Source organism: Macrobrachium nipponense, chromosome 4 (genome assembly GCF_015104395.2).
Source record: "Macrobrachium nipponense isolate FS-2020 chromosome 4, ASM1510439v2, whole genome shotgun sequence".
In the NCBI taxonomy this organism is placed as follows: domain Eukaryota; kingdom Metazoa; phylum Arthropoda; class Malacostraca; order Decapoda; family Palaemonidae; genus Macrobrachium; species Macrobrachium nipponense.
The window spans coordinates 49,924,799-49,945,708 of record NC_061100.1 but is presented as its reverse complement, the minus strand read 5'-3'; the positions used below and the strand labels follow the sequence as shown (position 1 = coordinate 49,945,708).

Sequence of the window (20,910 nt, the reverse complement as noted above, 5' to 3'; positions counted from 1 at the left end):
GCGCTGCCACGCTTGTCTGTGTCATCATCGTTTGTTGCCATGACGTTATCTCTGCCATCCAGTTCACTGCATCTCCCTTCCATGTTGTCGGCCCATTCTCTTGCTGACCCGTCTGAGGGATTATGCCAGGCAGTTCTTAAGAGATTGGACTCTTTTATAGGAGATAGGTTTGCTGCCATGTCGGCTGGGAGGACTGGAAGCAAGTGTGTTGCGTCCACCCCTGCCCCCCATGCCTCCTGCAAAGAGATTGTGTAAGGAGTCAGTGCTGTCTTCCTCTCCTCCCCCATCTCCACCACGTCGGCATATCAAGCATTGGAAGGCTAAGGACTTTGCCCTTTCTTTATCTGCGAGTGAAGAGCAGCACCCCCATGTTCCTGCGAGTGTTGGTGTTTCTGAGAGCATTAGTGTTTCTTCCCCTGTGCGATCTACAGTGGCTGCTTTGTCCCCTACATGGAGTCGTGAATGTGATGCAACCTCCCACATTCGTGCACAAGTTGCAAATGCTTCCGCTTCTCCTTCTCCATGGCCTATTCGTTACTGTAAGGATCACAAGGCGCCTGACAAGAGGTCAATGGTTGTGAGTGTGGAGTTAGTGCAACAGTAGTGTTTGCCTGCCCCTCTCCTTAGTTCTTCCCGGGGTTCGACTTCTAGGGATTCTTGTTCTATTTTGAGTGTTCGTGACACTTCACCTACTCACGTATGTGCGTCAGTCTCGCTTGTGCTCGTAGGCAGCCATGTTCGAAAGTCATCTATTGGGAAAGTGCGTAGTGATGTCCCTAGTGTTGTGGTTGGTTCGTTGCAGGAGTTGGTGCTTGGCAAGGAAGGCGCTTTGGATAAGCCTGCACATTCTTCCTTTACAGAAGTTGTCAATTTCATTCGTGGGTTCAACAATTTGGAGAGTAGGACTCAGGCTGAGTTGTCTTTCACTCCTTCCTACTTGGAGCTACGCAAGATCCCAAGTCATTGTTTCAACTTCCCTTGTTGTGGCATGTCCAGTCGGTCTTACATAAGTTAAATGCCTCTGTTTCAGATCGGGATGGATCACCTTGCTCTAGAGGCTCTGCCAAGTTGCTTCCCCCACCTCTCACATGGCATAGGAAGCACTATCCCACAAACTCTGCATACTTCTTGTCGCATCATCTTAACCCAGATGTCATTCGTCTAAGGCCCTGGCTGACTTTGAAGCAGGTGAGGTCGGTGGCTCTGTCCTTGTCTATGAAGGATGCCTCAGCTTTGTAGTCTACGGCAGCCTCCATGTTGCAGACAGTTTCTTGGTTGGACTTCTGTTCGGCCAGGCTTACTCGACTCTTGGTGATTCTGCCGCCACATCTGTGCAGGCTAGTGCATGACGTTAGGGGTATTGGCTCCTCTCTGGCTATCAAAAAGAACTTGGCTGTACATAGTGCTGAGCGCTGGTACTTGGTTACGCCAGTCCACGTTCACCTCTTTCTATCTTTAGGATGTTGCAGACAGATCTATGGACACGTTTTCCCTGGGTCCTGTGGTGGCTGCCCAGCAGATTGTGTAACTCATCATTGCCCTTAACAGGGCACTTTTGTATCTTACCTAGGATGATTGTGTGGATGAGAGAATGAGTGAGTTGGCTGGTCTCTCTCTTTCTCTTGTACCTTTTCTTCTTCCTTCGGGCGGGCTGAAGAATAGACACGTCATTCGCTGGACTGGTTTGATACAGGTGAGTAAGGTAGTCATACTGATAGTAGGTTGCTTGATATGCAAATAACCAACCCTCTATTCGGTAGCATATTCACTGCTCCTTGGCAAGGGGGAGTAGAGAGTGGTAACAAACCCTGGTGTGTTGGTTTGTTACTGGACAGTCAAAGTTTCTCTTTAGGTCTCTATAGATTCTCCCATATATCATGTACATCGCTCAGTGTCTGTGTGGTTGGATATCAATGTATCTAGCTTCTCATGGGCATCAGTCCCTCTCCAGATGTTATTTCTTCTGGAGCTGGACTGGTGGGTATGCTCCCAGTCAGTTTAGGATATCTGTACCTCCCTCCAAGTATACGTCTATCCTATTTTTAAGACCGAAGGTTTGTTCACATATGAACAAATGACAAATTTTCTAAAACAATTTGTATTTTTCACAGCTACAAACATGAGGTCTTAACGTTGTACTGCCCACCTCTAGCCACCCCTCTGTGTGCCTAAGACATCCTGAGTTGGGAAAGACTGAACACTGTGGCATGGGTACATGGTCCTTGACCGCTTCTCACCCGATATACGCACGTGTTGCCAGATCTCACAAGATTCCTTGCTTTCACATGCGATTTAACCGGATCCAGTTAGGCGCTAGAAATTATCATATTGTTAAGACCTCAGGTTTGTAGCTATAAAAAATACAAATTGTCTTAGAAAATTAGTAATTTTTTTTATTTATTTTCTTTAAGAGGGGAGACCATATGTAATAATCCATGTCAGTGTGCTCGTCCATTCTTGGGTATTAAAACCAGTCACCAGAATAAAGTTTTAATTCATTAAATAAAACATAGTTCAATTCAGGCTCTCCTTTTTTGCTGGAGCTTTCCAGTTTCTGCTGCAAGAGTGCAGTCTATAGCGTCATCACTGAGCTGAGCGGCCACATCCTCACTTTACCAGTTACAGGAAACTGAAGTGAATCTAAACGACCATGGGCAACGCGGATGCCGGAGACAGAATGGAACCTGATCTGCCAGTTGTATTGTTTATGGGGCCCTTAAGGGATAGACAGCGACTCAAAGATCGGCTTGGTTGTATTCTCTGCCGGATAAGAAACACCTTTTCCCCCAGTCTACGGTCCTCGACATAGCTTTTGAGTTGCAGAAGAAAAGTACTCAGGATCTTCTCGCTCAGTCCTCCAAGAGACCAGAGGAGACTCCTATTGTCAGTACGAAGCAGTTTCTTCCTCCGACGGCACAGCTCTTTTGGTCCAGACCAAGATCTTTCTCCTGCTTTACAGGAAGTACCCGCTTTGCCTCAAAAGCAGTCAAGAAATCCTCTGCTAAAGGTCCTTCTCGCAAGTAAGGAGACAGTTCTCCATGCACAAATTGGAGCCAGACTTCTTTTGTTTTTGGAAGTGTAGCAGAAGGGAGTAGAATCCTGGATAGTGAAGGTTCTGAAAAAGAGGTCATATCATCCCCTTTGTGAAAATGCCTCCCTTAGTCAACACGCCTGTCTTATTGACTGCTTATTCACAAGGTTCAGAAAGGTTTTTTGCACTTGCAGAAGTTTTCTCTTTTAAAAAAAGAGGCCATTAGAGCCAGGGCAGGACCTCATTCTCCAGGTTTCTACAAGTGCCTGTTGTGGCCCCCAAATCATCAGGGGGCTGTAGTCCATCTTGGCTTTCAACGCTCTCAACATCTTCATCTTGATGATAAGATTCAAGGTGGAAACAAAGCAGTCAGTTCTGTTATCCGTTTGCCCAGGAGATTGGATGACGTCTTTAGACCTAGAGGATGCGTATTTCCATGTACCCGTTCATCCCATTTCAAGGATGTACCTTAGGTTTGTATTCAAGGGAAGGATGTATCAATGTCGTGCTCTTTGCTTCGGTGTTCGACAGGCCTGCAGGTTTTCACCTGAGTGATGGCTCCCATTGCAAAGTGGCTACACCTACAGGAGATAAGAATCTCTTTGCATATGGATGATTGGCTTCTCAGAGCCAATTTGGAGAGTCAGTGCCCGGGGGACCTCTAGAAAAATTCTCTTGTTAGTACAAAAATTAGGTATTCTAGTGAGCCATCAGAAGTCTCGGTTAACCCCCTTTCAGAGGATTCAATAATAGTGTCAGGATTTTTTGGTTTTTCCGACACCAAAAGGATAGAATCTTGTGTAAAGAAGGTATAGGAGATTCTTTTCCTGGAAGAATGCTCAGCTAACAATTGGATGAGCCTTCTTGGTTTTTTTCATCGATGGAACAATTCCTACACCTGGGCAGACTACATCTCAGACCACTACAGTTCTTATTGAAGGCGAGCTGGAACAGAATTAATTTTCTACCAGACTCGTTCATGTTTCCAGTGATGAAAAAAAAATAAAGGAGGACCTTCTCTGGTGGAACTCCTAGGAGAGATTTTCAAAGGAAAGTGTGTTTTTCTGTTGAGCCCCGACCTGAATTTCTCAGATGCGTTGGACCTGGGAAGGGGCGCACTTTTAGAGAAGAGTGAGGCATCAGGGATATGATCCCCAGGGCTGAAGTCTTTTCACATAAATAGGAAAGAACCATAGGTGGGACATTTAGGCCTTCAGTCTTCTCTCAAGAAGTAAAGAACAAGATTGTAGTCCAATTGGACAACACGGCAGCACTCTTACAAAGCGAAGCAAGGAGGGACTCGATCATTCTCTCTGTAGGAGGCAGAAAGAGATTTTCTCTTCTGGGCAGAACAGGATGATACCAGGATAATAATCAGGTTTACCCAAGGAACGAGCAATGTATTAGCAGACGCGCTAAGCCGTTGGGGACAAGTCCTCTTGATGGAATGGACCTTGGATCCACTAGTCTGGTGAGCTACTGGTGAGCTACTTGTTGAGACCACTTTTTTTTTGTGTATGGAAAGTCTCAAGGCCCTTTGCAAGGGAACACTCATTTGACTTTCCACCAGCATAATTAAGCCAGGTTGAACGTTGTTAATGGTACTACTACCATTAGTGAAGCTTGAAAAACCTCTTTTGGATTTGCACTGGGTGGTTTGAGGCCAGCAATGATGAAATGATGAGCATTGGAGGAGGCATGTTCTTGTGGAGTGCCTGTAACTTAAGAAGTTGCTGCCTTAGTTGGGCATTGCTGGGCAGTGTTCCTAAAAAGCCTAACTGCTCATGTACTTAGTATGTCTTATGTCATAAGGACTCAAAACTACTAAAGACCTTATCACTTCCAATTGTTGACAGAATGAAGTAAAGGGTTAATTCTTGAGTGTCCAGGAAAATGAATAAGTTATCAATTAGAGGGCATCAAATAGTTTTAGGATACTTCCTTGATTAGGTTGATGGTGACTAAAACAAATGGCTACTGTACTGTGGAAAAGGTTTGGATAAATTATTTGAAATAGCTATAAAGTATAAAGTACTACTTGAGTTATGCACTACTGCTTGTCTCTGCAAACACATTTTCTTTGTCAAGTGAACAGTAACTTATCATTGAGGCACCAAGATCTAGTCACTGATATCAAATTGATTGTATTTTGACCTGTGAAAGAGATTTATTGTATATCCATCAATCATCATACAGCAATCATCATAGTTCAGTTTGTTACATGGTAGAATTTGCATTAAAGAAGGTTCACAGAGTAAGAAACTAATTCAGCAAGCATGTTAATATATTTGATGAGCATAACTCAATCAAAAAGTATGAATTTGTAAACAAAATATAACATTAAATTCAAATTCACATGAGACATAAACTGCATTTATGAATTCACTTCATTCTATCGCATTGAGTTGCTATAGCTTGTTGGTACAAAAGTTCTTGATGACTTTTAAGATAAGTATTTTATACAAGTCCCTAACTCCCTTAGTAGAAGAACAAGCCTGAAAAGTCCATTAAATTGGTAAGATATGAAAACAGGAGTTGTTCATTTTAGTATTCTAAAGAATACATGGTTAACAATCTTATTTGCAAAAGAAAAATACAAAAGAGATATATTGAAAGAATACTGAGGATTAGGAAAAATTGTAGTATGTATTCCATCCTTTCGATTAACAGAATCTCTTCCTTTCTCCTCTTTGCAATTACTGCCTTGTCTTCCTCATTCTTCCTTGGGGGTATCATGACATTGTCTTTCTTCCTTATTCTTCTTTGGGGTTATCATGGCATTGTATTTCTTTCTTTGGATTATAATTATCACATTGTTGTATTTTTCCTCTTTGGGGTTAAAAGTCATCTTTGTTCCTTGGAGACATAACAGCTTGCAGATTTATTAGCTTGATACTGAATGATAGCAATATAATGGAGCAGAATAATGTTGATGTGCCACAATATAAGTAGTGTATTCATTTTAGTTGAGTGAAGGTCTTTTCTTGTGCTAAAAGGCTGTCATTTTCTTTGTGATTACAGGATGGCAAACTTAGCGTAACTTTCTCTTCTGGAGGAAAACATTGCTTAAAACAGATAGTGTCCTTTGGTTCTTCACTCTTAATATTATGTTTTCCTTGTCCTTTGAAGTCAAACCCAATGGGATGGCAAACTAAGTGCTTTCCCTTGACAATACACAATCTTCAGTGGCATTGCATGACCTTGCTTGCAGTAAGACTTCTTGCAGGGCAGGAGTCCACTTGTTGAAACTACTTCAGATAATCTTTAGCTCTCCATGAAACAGATAACATGCTGAGTGATTGAAGTTCAAGTTCCAGCTTCTTACTATTTTTGGGACTGGAGTGTGCCTAAATTGACTCGCATGTAAGTCGTTGTGCCACCTTTCTTTCTCTTTATTCTTTCATTTGAGTGTTGCAAGCATCTGCCAGATTCCATGCCATTGATGCAATGCTTTCTTATCAGCAACTGTGAAAGGGGTCTAGAAGGGTCTGTCATCTATACTGATAGCCAGATGTTCCATGAGAGGTTCCCATCCAACAAGTTGGATTTTCTTCATTATGGTCAAGACAATACAGGGCCTTTGAATAAATAGAGATCACACAGTGCATCTCTTAAAACATTTTGAGAAAGGTTATTATTAATATTAGCACCAAACTACAGTAGTACCTCGAGATATGAAATTAATCCGTTCCGAGGCGCCTTTCGTATCATGAGGTTTTCGTATCTTGGACCACATTTTACATGTAAAATGGCTAATCCGTTCCAAGCCCTCCAAAAACACCCCAGTAAATTTCATAATAAAGGTAAATTGACCTATAAACAATGAAATATTACAACAATTTGGACCATTCAATATGTAACTTAATAATAAAAATGCAAAACCTGTAAATAAAGTGTATATTAGTGTACAAGAAATATTATTACTGTAACGTAAAATGTGGAAGCTTACCTTTCGAGTGAGGCTATCTCCGAAAGTGGCGGCAGAGGAGGAGGACGACAAACGGCAGATACGTACACTTAACTTTACGAAACACATAAAAAAATATCAGAAAAACAAACTAAACTTTACAAAACACATTAACAAAACTGTAACACTAAACTTTACAAAAAACTTAAAATAAAATTTATTTTGTCTTTTTTTGATTTTTACATTTCTTTTTACTTTTTTATACTTTACGTAATTTCAATTTCTTCACCACCGAAATGATGCCAGTCCATTTACGGAATTTTTCGAACCACCCATGAGAAGCCTTGAACTCTGGGGTTGCCGTTGTCTTGGGCTTGGGCAATCAAATCGCCGAAAATAGCGCTGGCCTTCTGGCAGATTGCCGTCTCGGTTATCGTATCTCCATCGATTTCTTTGTCCTCGATCCATACAAGAAGCAGCCTTTCCATTTCATTATGCACATGGCTCCTCTTGTTGGACAAAATAGTCACGCCCTTGGAAGGTGTAGCTGCTTTGATGGCTTCCTTCTGCTTAAAGATGGTGCCTATCGTCGATGGATTTCGGCCGTATTCCTTAGCGATCACACTCAACCGCAAGCCAGCTTCATACTTTTTTATTATCTCCATTTTTGTCTCCATAGAAAGCATTCTCTTCTTTCTGTGAACTTCAGCAACTTTCTTGGGACCCATGACTATATGTACTGTACGTAATTAAGTTACGTATGTAGTACGTATACTAATTAGGTTCTCACAACACGATAAAGTAGCACAACGAAATCGCTAACAAATTTACGATACTAAACGAAATCGTTGGACTGAACGAATGCTGCATGCGTACGATAAAGCTTCGGGTGCGAAGTGGCCGAGCGAAGGCACGCCACCACGTAAGATGCATGATGGGAGGGATGCTGTCCAATAGGAGAAAAGGATCTCATGGCTTGGCTAGCATCAGGAACTAGTGGGAGAGCAGGAGGATGGTGGCGAGTCTACTAGAACTAAGATGGCGGCGCGCGGCGTGAGTTTCAAAATTGTTATCGGGCGAATCTCGGACTTTCAGAAACCTTTAGTATCTTGAAAACTTTTCGTATGTAGAGCAGTAAAATTTTTCGTGTCAGCTTTTGTATCTCGAGTTTTTCGTAAGTTGAGCCTTTCGTATCTTGAGGTACCACTGTATTGAGTCCTGTGTTACAGGGAACTTAAAGTACGTAATGTCAGCTTCAGAATTTCTACAGGAAACAGAATGTTTTTTTAGGAAGGGCTGATAGTAGTTGCTAATCTGTTGCTTCACATATTCTACTCAGTTGGCAATAATGTTTTAGGCTAAAAGTTTCTTAAGTTAATAATAGACTACATGTGGTCATACTTTGCTATCTTAATTTTGTAATATTAATGTATGCATTGAAAGGATTGAATGAGTGATCATCTAATGATTATCAGTTTGTTTAGAGATGCATCACTCATTTAAGAGGAATCTGAGTGTAAATGCTTGTTTTCAGAACATTCATTAAGCATCACATCATTCATTGTGCATATGTGATGTAATGCAGATCAGTGAGATTATTATGGAAGAGTACTGTTTAATTAGAACATAACCTGCATTGAATATACACTACATGTTAGTGGTATATGTTTAGACTAATGCTTACTACCTATAAAATTATTTCATCCAAAGTTGATTTAATTTTAAGTGGCATTTTTTAATAGTTTTAAGATCAGTTTACAGTTCGTGAATAATTAATTGATTTACTTCTGAACTGACATTTATAGGTATGTGTGGATATAGTCAAACGAGTGAAATGGAAAGGGAAGTTGGAGCATTGTTTGCAGCCGAGATAAGCGATCCATATGCAGAAGCAACAGTCAAATTGATGGAACAGATCCACCCACATGTTGCGCTTTCCTTAGAATCTGGTGGAGTTTTCATGAGGTAAATATTTCTGCAAAAATTATAGTATACCTGTATTTGATTTCCTTGTAGTGCTGTTACTTCATTATGAATTGAGAAGACTGTGAATACACCCCCATATTCGCATTCTCGAGATTCATAGACTCACCTATTTGCAGAGTTTTCTGTGCAACTTACCTAAAAATTATTCGCAGGACTCGCTCATTCACAGGTTTTTCTGACAGCAAATATTCACTAATTAGTGTATTTTGATGTTATTTTCATGACTAAATACATTTTATGACAAAAATTATTACTAATTTTCAGACATTAATATTGTTTATTACTGTACTATTAAGGTTAATAAGAGTAGTATATTAAATAATAAAAATAATGATTCTCTCTCTCTCTCTCTCTCTCTCTCTCTCTCTCTCTCTCTCTCTCTCTCTCTCTCTCTCTCTCTCTCTCTCTCTCTCTCTCTCTCTCTCTGTGATGTATGTTTTTTCTATGATAAATAAATGTTTAAATAATTTTAGAATGATAATGTTAATATAAACAGCAAAAATATAATTTTATTAAAGAAAATACTACATATAGTGAATTAGTAAGATTTCAGTTTTAAATTAACCCTTAAACGCTGAGCCGGTATTTCTGAAAGAGTGTCTTGTATGCCGGCGGCGTTCGGGAGTGAGCGCTGAAGCGGAAAAAAAGTTTTTTAAAAAATCACAGCATGCTTAGTTTTCAAGATAAAGAGTTCATTTTGGCTCCTTTTTTTGTCATTGCCTGAAGTTTAGTATGCAACCATCAAAAATGAAAAAAATATCATTATCACATATAAATATTTGAATATATGACAGCGCAAAAAAATAAATCATATATAATTGTATACAAATCGTGCTGTGAGCAAAACGGTTAAAGCTAACGAGTTAATTATTTTTTCGTTGTATTGTACACTAAATTGCAATGATTTTTGTATATAAAAAATTATAAAACAATCAAAGCAGCACTGAGAAAATATTATCACAATATGATGCATGAATTTGTAGCGTGCTGACATAAAAAAAAAGTTGTTTTCAAAAATTCACCATAAATCAAAATATTGTGCTAGAGATTTCCCGTTTGTTGCAAAATGAAGGTAATTGATTGAATATTACTAGACTGTAAGTGTTGTAGCTTACAATTGCAGTTTTCGACCATTTTGGTCGAGTCAAATTTGACCGAAGGTTGAAATTTTGGCACATCGTGATTTATATGAAAATATTTTAAAACTGATAAAATCTACAATCATTAGTTATTTTTTTTTTGTATTCTACATGAAATTCCATATATTTTCATAAGTAAAACTTTATGTAACGGCTAATATAAAACGGTGCAAACATTACGACAATCTGACGAAAAAATTTCTGATTTATTTTTGGAAGAGTTACCTCGCGGACGTAAAGAAAAAGTTTTTTTTTTTTTAATTTACCATAAATCGAAATTTTGTGCCAGAGACTTCCAATTTGTTGCAAGATAAAGGTAAATGATTGAATATTACTAGAATATAACAGTGTTAACTTACAATTGCGTTTTTTTACCATTTTGGTCGAGTCAAAGTTGACCAAAGGTTGAAATTTTGGCACTTATTGTTATTTATATGAATATATTTCAAAACTGATAAAAGCTACAACCATGGGTTGTTTTTTTGTTGTATTCTACATGAAATTGCACACATTTTCATTAATAAAACTTTATGTAATGGCTTATTATAAAACGGTGCAAACATTACGACAATCTGACGAAAAAATTTCTGATTTTTTTGGAAGAGTTACAGCGCGGATGTAAGGAAAAAGTTTTTTTTTTTTTTTTTCAAAAATTCACCATAAATCGAAATATTGTGCTAGAGACTTCCAATTTGTTCCAAAATAAAGGTAAATGATTGAATATTACTAGAATATAAGAGTTTTATCTTACAATTGCGTTTTTTTACCATTTCGGTCAAGTCAAAGTTCACTGAAGGTTGAAATTTTGGCACTTATCGTTATTTATGTGTAAATATTTCAAAACTGGTAAAAGCTACAACCATGGGTTGTTTTTTGTTGTATTCTACATAAAATTGCACACATTTTCATATATAAAACTTTATGTAACGGCTAATATAAAATGGTGCAAACATTACGACAATCAGACAAAAGAATTTCTGATGTTTTCGGCATAAATCGAAATATTGTGCAAGAGACTTCCAATTTGTTGCAAAATAAAGGTAAATGATTGAATATTACTAGAATGTAAGAGATTTAGCTTACATTTGCTTTTTGTTTACCATTTCGGTCAAGTCAAAGTTGACTGAAGTTTGAAATTTTGGCACTTATCGTTATTTATATGTAAGTATTTCAAAACTGATAGAAGCTACAACCATGGGTTGTTTATTGTTGTATTCTATATGAGATTGCGCACATTTTCATATATAAAACTTTATGTAACTGCTAATATAAAACTGTGCAAACATCACGACAATCTGACAAAAACATTTCTGATTTTTTCGGAGGAGTTACCGCGCAGACGTAAGGAAATTTTTGTTTTCAAAAGTTCACCATAAATCGAAATATATTACTAGAGACTTCCAATTTGTTGTAAAATGAAGGGAAATGATTGAATATTACTAGAATATAAGTGTTTTAGCTTACAATTGCGTTTTTTGACCATTTCGGTAGAGTCAAACTTGACTGAAGGTTGAAATTTTGGCACTTATTGTTATTTATATGAAAATATTTCAAAACTGATAAAAGCTACAACCATGGGTTGTTTTTTGTTGTATTCGACATGAAATTGTGCACATTTTAATATATAAAACTCTATGTAACGGCTAATATAAAATGGTGCAAAAATTATGTCAAAGTGATGAAATAATTTCCGAGATGTTTCGCTGATGCTTTTTAGTGCGAGAAGAAAGAAATTCGCATATGCGCGCCTGGATAACGCTTGTAAACAAAACAACAGCTTGATTCGGGAATTCCCAGCATCCCTCAAGGTGCGTGATTCAAAAGTTTTCACCAAGTAAAGTAGGCCTATAACTATTTTTCCACAATTAAAAAAAAAAAATGTTTGCGTCTACGTATTATACATCAATTAACCCTTTAACGCTGATTGGACGTATTAAACGTCGACATAAATTGTCTGTCGGGTGCCGACTGGACATATGGTACGTCGATAATTAAAGTTTTTTTAAAAATTCGCGGAAAAATACTATAGGCCTACCAGGCAAAAACTTGAATCACGCGCCTTGGGGGATGCTGGGAGCTCACAGATCAAGGCGTTTTTTTGTTTACAATTGTTGCAAGCACAAATTTCTTTCTTATCACACTAAGAAGTATCAGTGACACATCTCAGAAATTATTTTGTCACTTTGACATAATTTTTGCACCATTTTAAATTAGCCATTACATGGAGTATTATATATGAAAATGTGCGCAATTTCATGTAGAATACAACAAAAAAATACTCATGATTGTAGCTTTTATCAGTTTTGAAATATTTTCACATAAATAACGATGAGCCAAAATTTCAACCTTCGATCAACTTTGACTCTACTGAAATGGTCGAAAAATGCAATTGTAGGCTAAAACTCTTATATTTTAGTAATATTCAATCATTTACCTTAATTATGCAACAAATTGGAAGTCTCTAGCACAATATTTAATTTTGTGGTGAATTTATGAAAAAAACTTTTTCTTTACGTCCACGTGGTAACTCTTCCGAAAAAATAATAAATTTCATGTATGACACTTACCTGGCAGGTATAGATATAGCTATATCCTCTGTCGCACTGGCAGAATTTTCAAAACTCGCAGCAACCGCTAGATCACTGGTAGTTCAGGTGATTGCCACCCCGTTCTCGTGGCGCTAGCGCTCGGAACCATTCCCATTTTCATCAGATTTTCTCTGCCAGCCGAACTGTCAACATCGTTGAGGGTTAACTGCTAGGATTTCGAACTCGTTGCTGACTTTTCACTATTGTGGAGAATTCGTTGGTATCGTATTGGAAAGTTACATTGGCAATCGCTTTGGATTTTTTCTTACAATGTCTAATTCTGGTGTGACCTTTAGAGTATGTGTGAAAGAAGGATGTAAGGTGAGACTACCGAAAGCTTCGGTAGATCCTCACACTGTGTGTAAGAAATGTAGGGAGTGTGTGTGTACTTGGGACAATAGATGTAATGAGTGTGAGAGTTTGAATGAAAAGGAGTGGAAGACTCTCACGGAATATGTGGAGAGATTAGAGAAAGACCGAGTTAGGAGAACTGTGTCTCGGAGTGAGAGGTCAGGCTCTTCTAGTAAGGCCTTGAATGATTCAGTATCTATTTCTCCACCGCCTTCCCAAGTAGAAGTTGTAGCACCTTCTCCTCAGGTTTCTCCTGCGCCTGCTGCTGTTTCTGAGGATGCGAAGGACTCTCATTATGTACAAGTTTTTGCTGCCCTAGCGTCTATGGGCGAACAGATTCAGCGTCTTACTGACAAAGTGGGTGTTTTTGATGTGTGTGACAGTGTAGTGGAGGGGGTGGCTGATTGTCTCTCTCGTGCTCCTAGACCTAGACCGCTGCCAAGCTCCCAGACCCAAGGGAGAAGGCATGTCGACAGTCGAAGGGAGGCGAGAGGGGTCACCATGCAATCAATCGTCCCTTCAGGCAGTCCTGTTGCGTCCCAGGCTGCAGCAGTGCACCGTAGAAAAGGCGTCACTGGGAAGTGTGTTACGTCTTCCGATAGTTCGGCGTCAGGAAAGTATCGGCGTTATGCGGATGAATCGCGTCCACTCAAGAGGACGCACAGACCAACCTCATTTCAGGACGAAATCGGCTACGAGCAAGAGAGATGGAGTAGCCCCGAGATCTTTTCATCAAGTGAGGATGAGGAAGATATTCCTGTTAAAAGGAGGAGAACGTTTCGTTCAAGGGAGGATGCTAGACGTTCGATGGCAGGCGGTTCTCCTGAGAGGGACTATCCTTCTGCGTCCTGGGGCCGCTCTCCTGTATCGTCGCCTTCATGCAGACCTCAAGTCTTTTCTCCTTGTCGGACAAGTGCTTCAGGACGTCACTCTCCGCCTTCTCATGTGATACGTCAGGAGACGGAGTCTAGAGACTTTATCAAAGAAATGCAAGGAAAATTATCCGACCTGGTTAAGTCTTGGGAAGCAGCGGATCAGCCTTCCTCGAGACGTAAGGACGCGTCTCTCCCTGTTAAGTCTTCCAAGAGGACGCATGATCGGAGTGTGCCGCCTCCTCCTAGTACTTCGGTTTCTCGAACAGGACGCACGGTGACTGCCAGAACGGACGATCGCTCAGTTTGGCAGGATGCAGGACGCAAGAAACCGCATAGACGTACGGCAGACGCAGATCAAGCGATGGACGCAGGACGCAGGCGGCAGGACGTTAACCCTTCTTCTTCCCGAATATTCCGAGAAGATTTTTGTCAGGACACGATGCAAGATTCTCATGCTAAACAAGTTTTGGATCAACAAGTGGAAGATATGCGTACAGACGTAGGCTTACAGGAGGTTTCTTCAGCCAAAGAAGACGCTGGGGACTTAGCTTCTGAAGAGGAGAAAGATATGGAAGCTCCGTCTTCTGATTATAAAAAGTTGACTGATTGTCTCCTTTCTATCTTCGAAGGGGAGTTTCAACCCTCAGCTACGTTATCCCCCCTTTCGCAGTTCTCGAGGAACAAGAACCCCAAGAAATCATCATTTCTGAAGATGGCTCTTTCGATTTCTGCTAAGAAAGCCCTTCAAAGGATTGACACCTGGTTGAAGGAGAAGAGGGAAGCAAGGAAGACTTCTTTCTCTTTTCCTCCAGCCAAGTGGGCCTCGAAGTCGGGGGTCTGGTATGCTACAGGGGAAAGTCTCGGCCTGGGAGTTCCTGCCTCCTCCCAGGGGGACTTTTCCAGCATTGTTGACAGCTCCCGCAGGCATGCTCTGCACACGGCCAAGGTTTGGTGGACGTCCTCAGAGCTGGATCATCTTCTGAAAGGAGATTTCCGGACTTTCAAAGTGTTTAACTTTCTTGACTGGTCCTTGGGAGCGCTGGCTCGCACATTAGAGGAAAAGGATTCGTCCACTCCTCAACTGCCAAGCAGTATTATGTCCTGCATGGACAAAGCCCTGAGAGATGGGGCGAACGAATTAGCGTCCCTCTTTACGGCAGGAGTGTTGAAAAAGAGGTCCCTCCTGTGCTCTTTTGCAGCGAAAGGCGTGTCCAACGCACAGAAATCAGAGTTGATTTTCTCCCCATTATCAAATCAGCTTTTCCCTTCAGATTTGGTTAAAGACATCTCATTATCGTTAACACAGAAGGCGACTCAGGACATGCTGACTTCTTCTGTAAGGAAATTTTTGCCACCAAAAGGGGTTAAGAAGACTCCGAAGGAGTCAAGGCTACCTCAACAGCCGTTTCGAGGCAAAACATTTTCTCGCTCCTCCTTTAGAGTTAAAAGGGCTTTTCCCAAGAGAGGGTCGAAGCCAGCTAACGAGCAGTAATGTACAAGTCCTCCAGTCATCAGTTGGTGCCAGACTCCAGGATTTTTGGGCAGTTTGGCACAACAAGGGAGCGGACCCTTGGGTCGTCAAGATAGCCAGGGAAGGTTACAAGATCCCCTTCCTAAAGAAGCCTCCTCTTTCTACATCACCGAGAGACCTTGGGTCCCATTACCACGATCCAGAGAAAGAAGAGGACCTGCAGGAGCAAATCCGCTTCTCAGGAAAGGAGCAATAGAACCTGTTCTGGACCACTCGTCTCCAGGATTCTACATCAGGCTTTTCTTGGTAGTGAAAGCCTCGGGCGGATGGAGGCCAGTGCTTGATGTAAGTCACCTCAATTTGTTTGTGGAAAAGACAAAATTCACTATGGAAACAAACGAATCAGTACTAGCAGCGGTACGTCCAGGGGACTGGATGGTTACCCTGGACCTTCAAGAAGCATATTTCCACATCCCCATTCATCCAGGATCCAGAAAGTATTTAAGGTTTATGAGCCAGAACAGGGTATTTCAGTTCAAAGCTCTTTGCTTCGGACTTTGCACGGCTCCGCAGGTGTTCACGAGAGTGATGACGAACGTGGCGAAGTGGCTGCATCTTCTAGGGATCAGGGTATCGCTATACCTAGACGACTGGCTTGTAAGATCCCAATCAAGATGACAGTGTCTGGAGGACTTAGAAGTAACGTTGAAATTAACAAACGAATTGGGTCTGATGGTGAACTTAGAAAAGCCGAATCTGATCCCCAAACAGGAGATAATCTATTTGGGGATTCTGATTTCCTCAGTGACTTTTCGGGCTTTTCCGTCACCAGACAGGCAAGTTCAGTGCCTTCGGAAAGTGCAAGCCTTTCTAGAGAAAGACCAATGCTCGGCGCGAGAGTGGATGAGCTTGTTGGGGACTCTCTCGTCGCTAGAGCGGTTCGTTTCTCTAGGAAGACTTCGCATGAGACCTTTACAAATCTTCCTGAACGAAGTATGGCCAAGAAAATCGCAACCGGATTCCTTCCTGTTTCGGATTCCTTACAAGATCAAGAAGGAATTACAATGGTGGCTAACCCCGGGAAAGTTAGCGGAGGGGACGTCGCTCCAGCTAAGGAACCCAGACCTTGTATTGTTTTCAGACGCTTCGGACCCAGGCTGGGGAGCGACTCTAGGCCCTCAAGAAGTGTCAGGTCGTTGAAGCAAGGAGGAAGCGGCTTGGCATATAAACAGGAAGGAACTGATGGCGATTTCTTGGCTTTGAAAGCGTTCAAGGCGTTGATCCGCAACAAGGTGGTGCAGGTGAATGCGGACAATACCACAGCTCTGGCATACATTCGCAAGCAAGGAGGAACGCACTCAGTTTCACTGTGCAAGTTAGTGGAAGAAGTCCTCCTGTGGGCAGAGTAGGAGAACGTCACCCTGATCACCAGGTTCATTCAAGGGGAGAAGAATGTGAGAACAGACCTGTTGAGCAGGGAAGGTCAACTGCTGTCTACAGAGTGGACCCTCCATCTAGAAGTATGCCAGAGTCTGTGGAATTTATGGGGTCGTCCGGTGGTGGACCTATTTGCGACCGCAACTACGAAGAGGCTACCGACATACTGCTCTCCAGTCCCAGACCGTCAAGCAGTCGCAGTGGATGCCTTCCTTCTAGATTGCACAGGCCTAGATGCGTACGCCTTTCCTCCGTTCAAAATTCTAGGAAAAGTTATGAAGAAATTCAGGGAGAGTCAAGGCACGAGACTGACTCTCATAGCCCCCTACTGGCTGGCCCAAGATTGGTTCACAGAGGTACTGGAATGGCAGTCGACACACCAAGAACACTTCCAACAAGAGTAGATCTACTCAGACAGCCTCACTTCAACAGGTATCACAAGAACACCCTCGCTCTGGGTCTGACTGCATTCAGACTATCGAAAGACTTGTCAGAGCAAGGGGTTTTTCTAAGGAAGCGGCCAAAGCTGTGGCCAGAGCAAGAAGATCCTCTACAATCAAGGTGTACCAGGCGAAGTGAGAGTCCTTTCGTAAGTGGTGTAAGAGTCGAAAGGTTTCTTCTTCCAGTACCTCTGTGACCCAAATTGCAGACTTCCTTCTGTATTTGAAGGAGGAAGCAGGATTATGTACGCAGACAGTCAAAGGTTACAGGGGTATTTTAGCCTCTGTTTTCAGGCACAGAGGATTAGATATTACTAACAATTTGGATCTGAGAGATCTCATAAGGTCCTTTGAAACAAGGAAAGAACACTGCTATAGGGCTCCTTCTTGGAACCTAGATATAGTTCTGAAATTTCTGGGAACTAAGAAGTTTGAACCAATGGGTCAGGCTTCTTTAAGAGATGTCTCTAAAAAGACCATCTTTTTGGTGGCCTTGGCCACAGCGAAAAGAGTTAGTGAACTACAAGCTATTAGTAGACATGTGGGCTGGAAACATGACAAGGCAGTATGCTCTTTTCAGGAAGAATTCTTAGCCAAGAACGAAAACCCATCTCATCCCTGGCCAAGGTCTTTTGAGATTGTGGGTTTGTCAGATCTTGTGGGACAAGAACAAGAGAGAGTTCTCTGTCCAGTAAGGGCTTTGTGCCATTACCTAGAGAGAATTGGGAGTATTAGAGGTACTTCAGAATCACTTTGGTGCTCTGTGAAGGACCCCAGCAGAGCCATGACAAATATGGCCCTCAAAGATAATATTGAAACAACGTTTTGGAGGACTAACTCAGTTTTTGCCTCTCACTATCTTAGAAACGTCAAAACAACGTTCGACAACTGTCAAACTTTGGGCCCTTACGTATCCTCAGGTGCAGTATTGGGCAAAGGAGTTGCCACCCCATAACTTTCTAACATGCTAGGAGATTTTAATTAGTTTTTTGTGTTTTTATGCTTGTCTGAGAGGATTTATTACCTCTTCAGTCTATGGAGTGCCTTTGTTAGGTATAATGTGAGTGTGTGTGGTTCAGGTGAACTAACATTTCCTAGCATGAATGCCCGTGGTGAGAGAGGGCTAGGGTTTACTGTCAACGAATTGGTCTCGTCCAGTTGTCAGACCCTTTTGATAGCTTCTTCAACACTCAGGTCACATCCTAGTTGAAAGCTAATAAGGTTTAGCAGGCTAAGAGGCAGACCTATGAAGTCAGCTACCTTAGCAGGTAAGGAACCTAAGAGTATTTTAAAATTTAATTAAAGTTTTAAACTCTGACGATGTTGCTGTCTTTGACCCACCACCAGATGTGTCAATCAGCTATATATATACCTGACAGGTAAGTGTCATACATGAAAATGACGTTATTATGATATAACAAAGTTTCATGTATACTTACCTGGCTGGTATATATAATTAAATTCCCATCCGCCTCCCCTCAGGAGACAGGGTTCAGTGAAAATCTGATGAAAATGGGAATGGTTCCGAGCGCTAGCGCCACGGGAACGGGGTGGCGATCACCTGAACTACCAGTGATCTAGCGGTTGTCGCGAGTTTTGAAAATTCTGCCAGTGCGACAGAGGATATAGCTATATATATATACCTGCCAGGTAAGTATACATGAAACTTTGTTATATCATAATAACGTCATTTTTCTCGTGCGATTGTCGTAATGTTTTCACCATATTAAATTAACCGTTACATAAAGTTTTATATATGGAAATGTGCGCAATTTCATGCACAATACATTTAAAAACAACCCATGGTTGTAGCTTTTATCAGTTTTGAAATATTTTCATATAAATAACGATAAGTGCCAAAATGTCAACCTTTGGTCAACTTTGACTCGACCGAAATGGTCGAAAAATGCAATTGTAAGCTAAAAACTCTTATATTCTAGTAATCAATCATTTACCTTTATTTTGCAACAAACTAGAAGTCTCTAGCACAATATTTCGATTTATGGTGAATTTATGAAAAGAAAAAATTTTCCTTACGTCCGCGCGGTAACTCTTCCGAAAAAAATCAGAAATTTTGTCGTCCGATTGTCGTAATGTTTGCTCCATTTTAGATAAGCCGTTACATAAGTTTTATATATGAAAATGTGTGCAATTTTATGTAGAATACAACAAATAATAATTGAAGGTTGTAGCTTTTCTCATTTTTGAAATATTTGCATCTAAATTTCGATAAATAGAAAAAAAACACGTTAGGTCAACTTTGACTCTACCGAAATGGTCGAAAAACGCAATTGTAAGCTAAAACTCTTACAGTCTAGTAATATTCAGTCATTTATCTTCATTTTGAAACAAATTCGAAGTCTCTAGCACAATATTTAGATTTATGGTGAATTTAAAAAAAAAACTTTCCTTCCCTCCGTGTGCGGATTCTCCGCCGCAAATCTCTGAAATGCGTACGTCGCATTCTCGTAATATTTGCTCCATTTCATATTAGGCATTTCATAGAGTTTTATATATAAAAATGTGTGCAATTTTATGTAGAATACAACTAAAAGTAGTTTAATGTTGTAGCTTTTCTCATTTTTGAAATATTTGCATATAAAAAAATATATTTAAAAAATTCTACATTCGGTCAACTTTAACTCGTCCGAAATGGTCGAAAACTGCAATTGTAAGCTAAAACTCTTACAGTATAGTAATATTCAATCATTTATCTTCATTTTGAAAAAAATTAGAAGTCTCTAGAACAATATTTAGATATATGGTGAATTTTTGAAAAAAACATTTTTTTACGTCCGCTCGTTATGAATTCATGCATCATTTTGTGATAATATTTTCTCTGTGTTGCCTTGATCGTTTTACAATGTGTTATATACCAAAATGATTGCATTTTAGTGTACAATACAACGAAAAAAAATTAACTCGTCAGCTTTAACCGTTTTGCTCACAGTGCGTTTTGAATACAATTATATATGAAATTTCGTTTTTGCACTATCATATATCGCATTATTTATATATGATAATGATATTTTTTTCATTTTTGATGGTTGCATACTAAACTTCAGGAAATGACAAAACAAAGGAGCCAAAAATGAACTCTTAATCTTGAAAACTAAGCGCGCTGTGATTTTTTGAAAAAAAACATTTTTACACTTCGGCGCTCACTCCAAGATCCCCTCGGCATACAGGAGACAATTGTTATTATACCCTTTCGGCGTTAATGGGTTAAGCACCCAACAGACAATTTTCGTCGATGTTTAATACGTCCAATAGGCGTTTAAGGATTAATAAGTTATTTAAAATTTTAAATGAATATATATCATCCCTCATCTTTTTGCCAGAGCCTTGGAAACAGAAGGGAGGCCGAGTCTGTCACAAATGTCAAGAAAACCTGACAGTAGGGGGGGTGGGGCGGGGGGGGGGGGGGGGGGGGGGGGCAGGGGGGGGGGGGGGGGGGGGGCAAGTGTTAGTATCTTAGTGGGTGTCTAATAAGTGCAGCCGACTTTGTAGTCTAAGGATATACTGGAAAATTCTCTCTCTCTCTCTCTCTCTCTCTCTCTCTCTCTCTCTCTCGCCTCTCTTCTCTTCTCCCTCTCTCCTCTCCTCTCTCTCTCTCTCTCTCTCTCTGGGGCCAGGATGTCTGTTGTAGCTGCGATACCTATGTCTATATATACGTATATATATA

General features: G+C 40.6%; 1 protein-coding gene across 2 annotated transcripts in view; it reads left to right on the top strand.

Moving 5' to 3' along the window:
- The window catches only part of LOC135210924 (carboxypeptidase D-like), a gene marked incomplete at its 3' end in the record, with an annotated part of 572,526 nt that overhangs the window by 367,412 nt on the left and 184,204 nt on the right, over positions 1 to 20,910 (top strand). For both annotated transcript variants that reach the window (XM_064243890.1, XM_064243891.1), the window contains 1 exon segment: positions 8,744 to 8,903. In XM_064243890.1, coding sequence (XP_064099960.1) covers positions 8,744 to 8,903 — 160 coding nt within the window.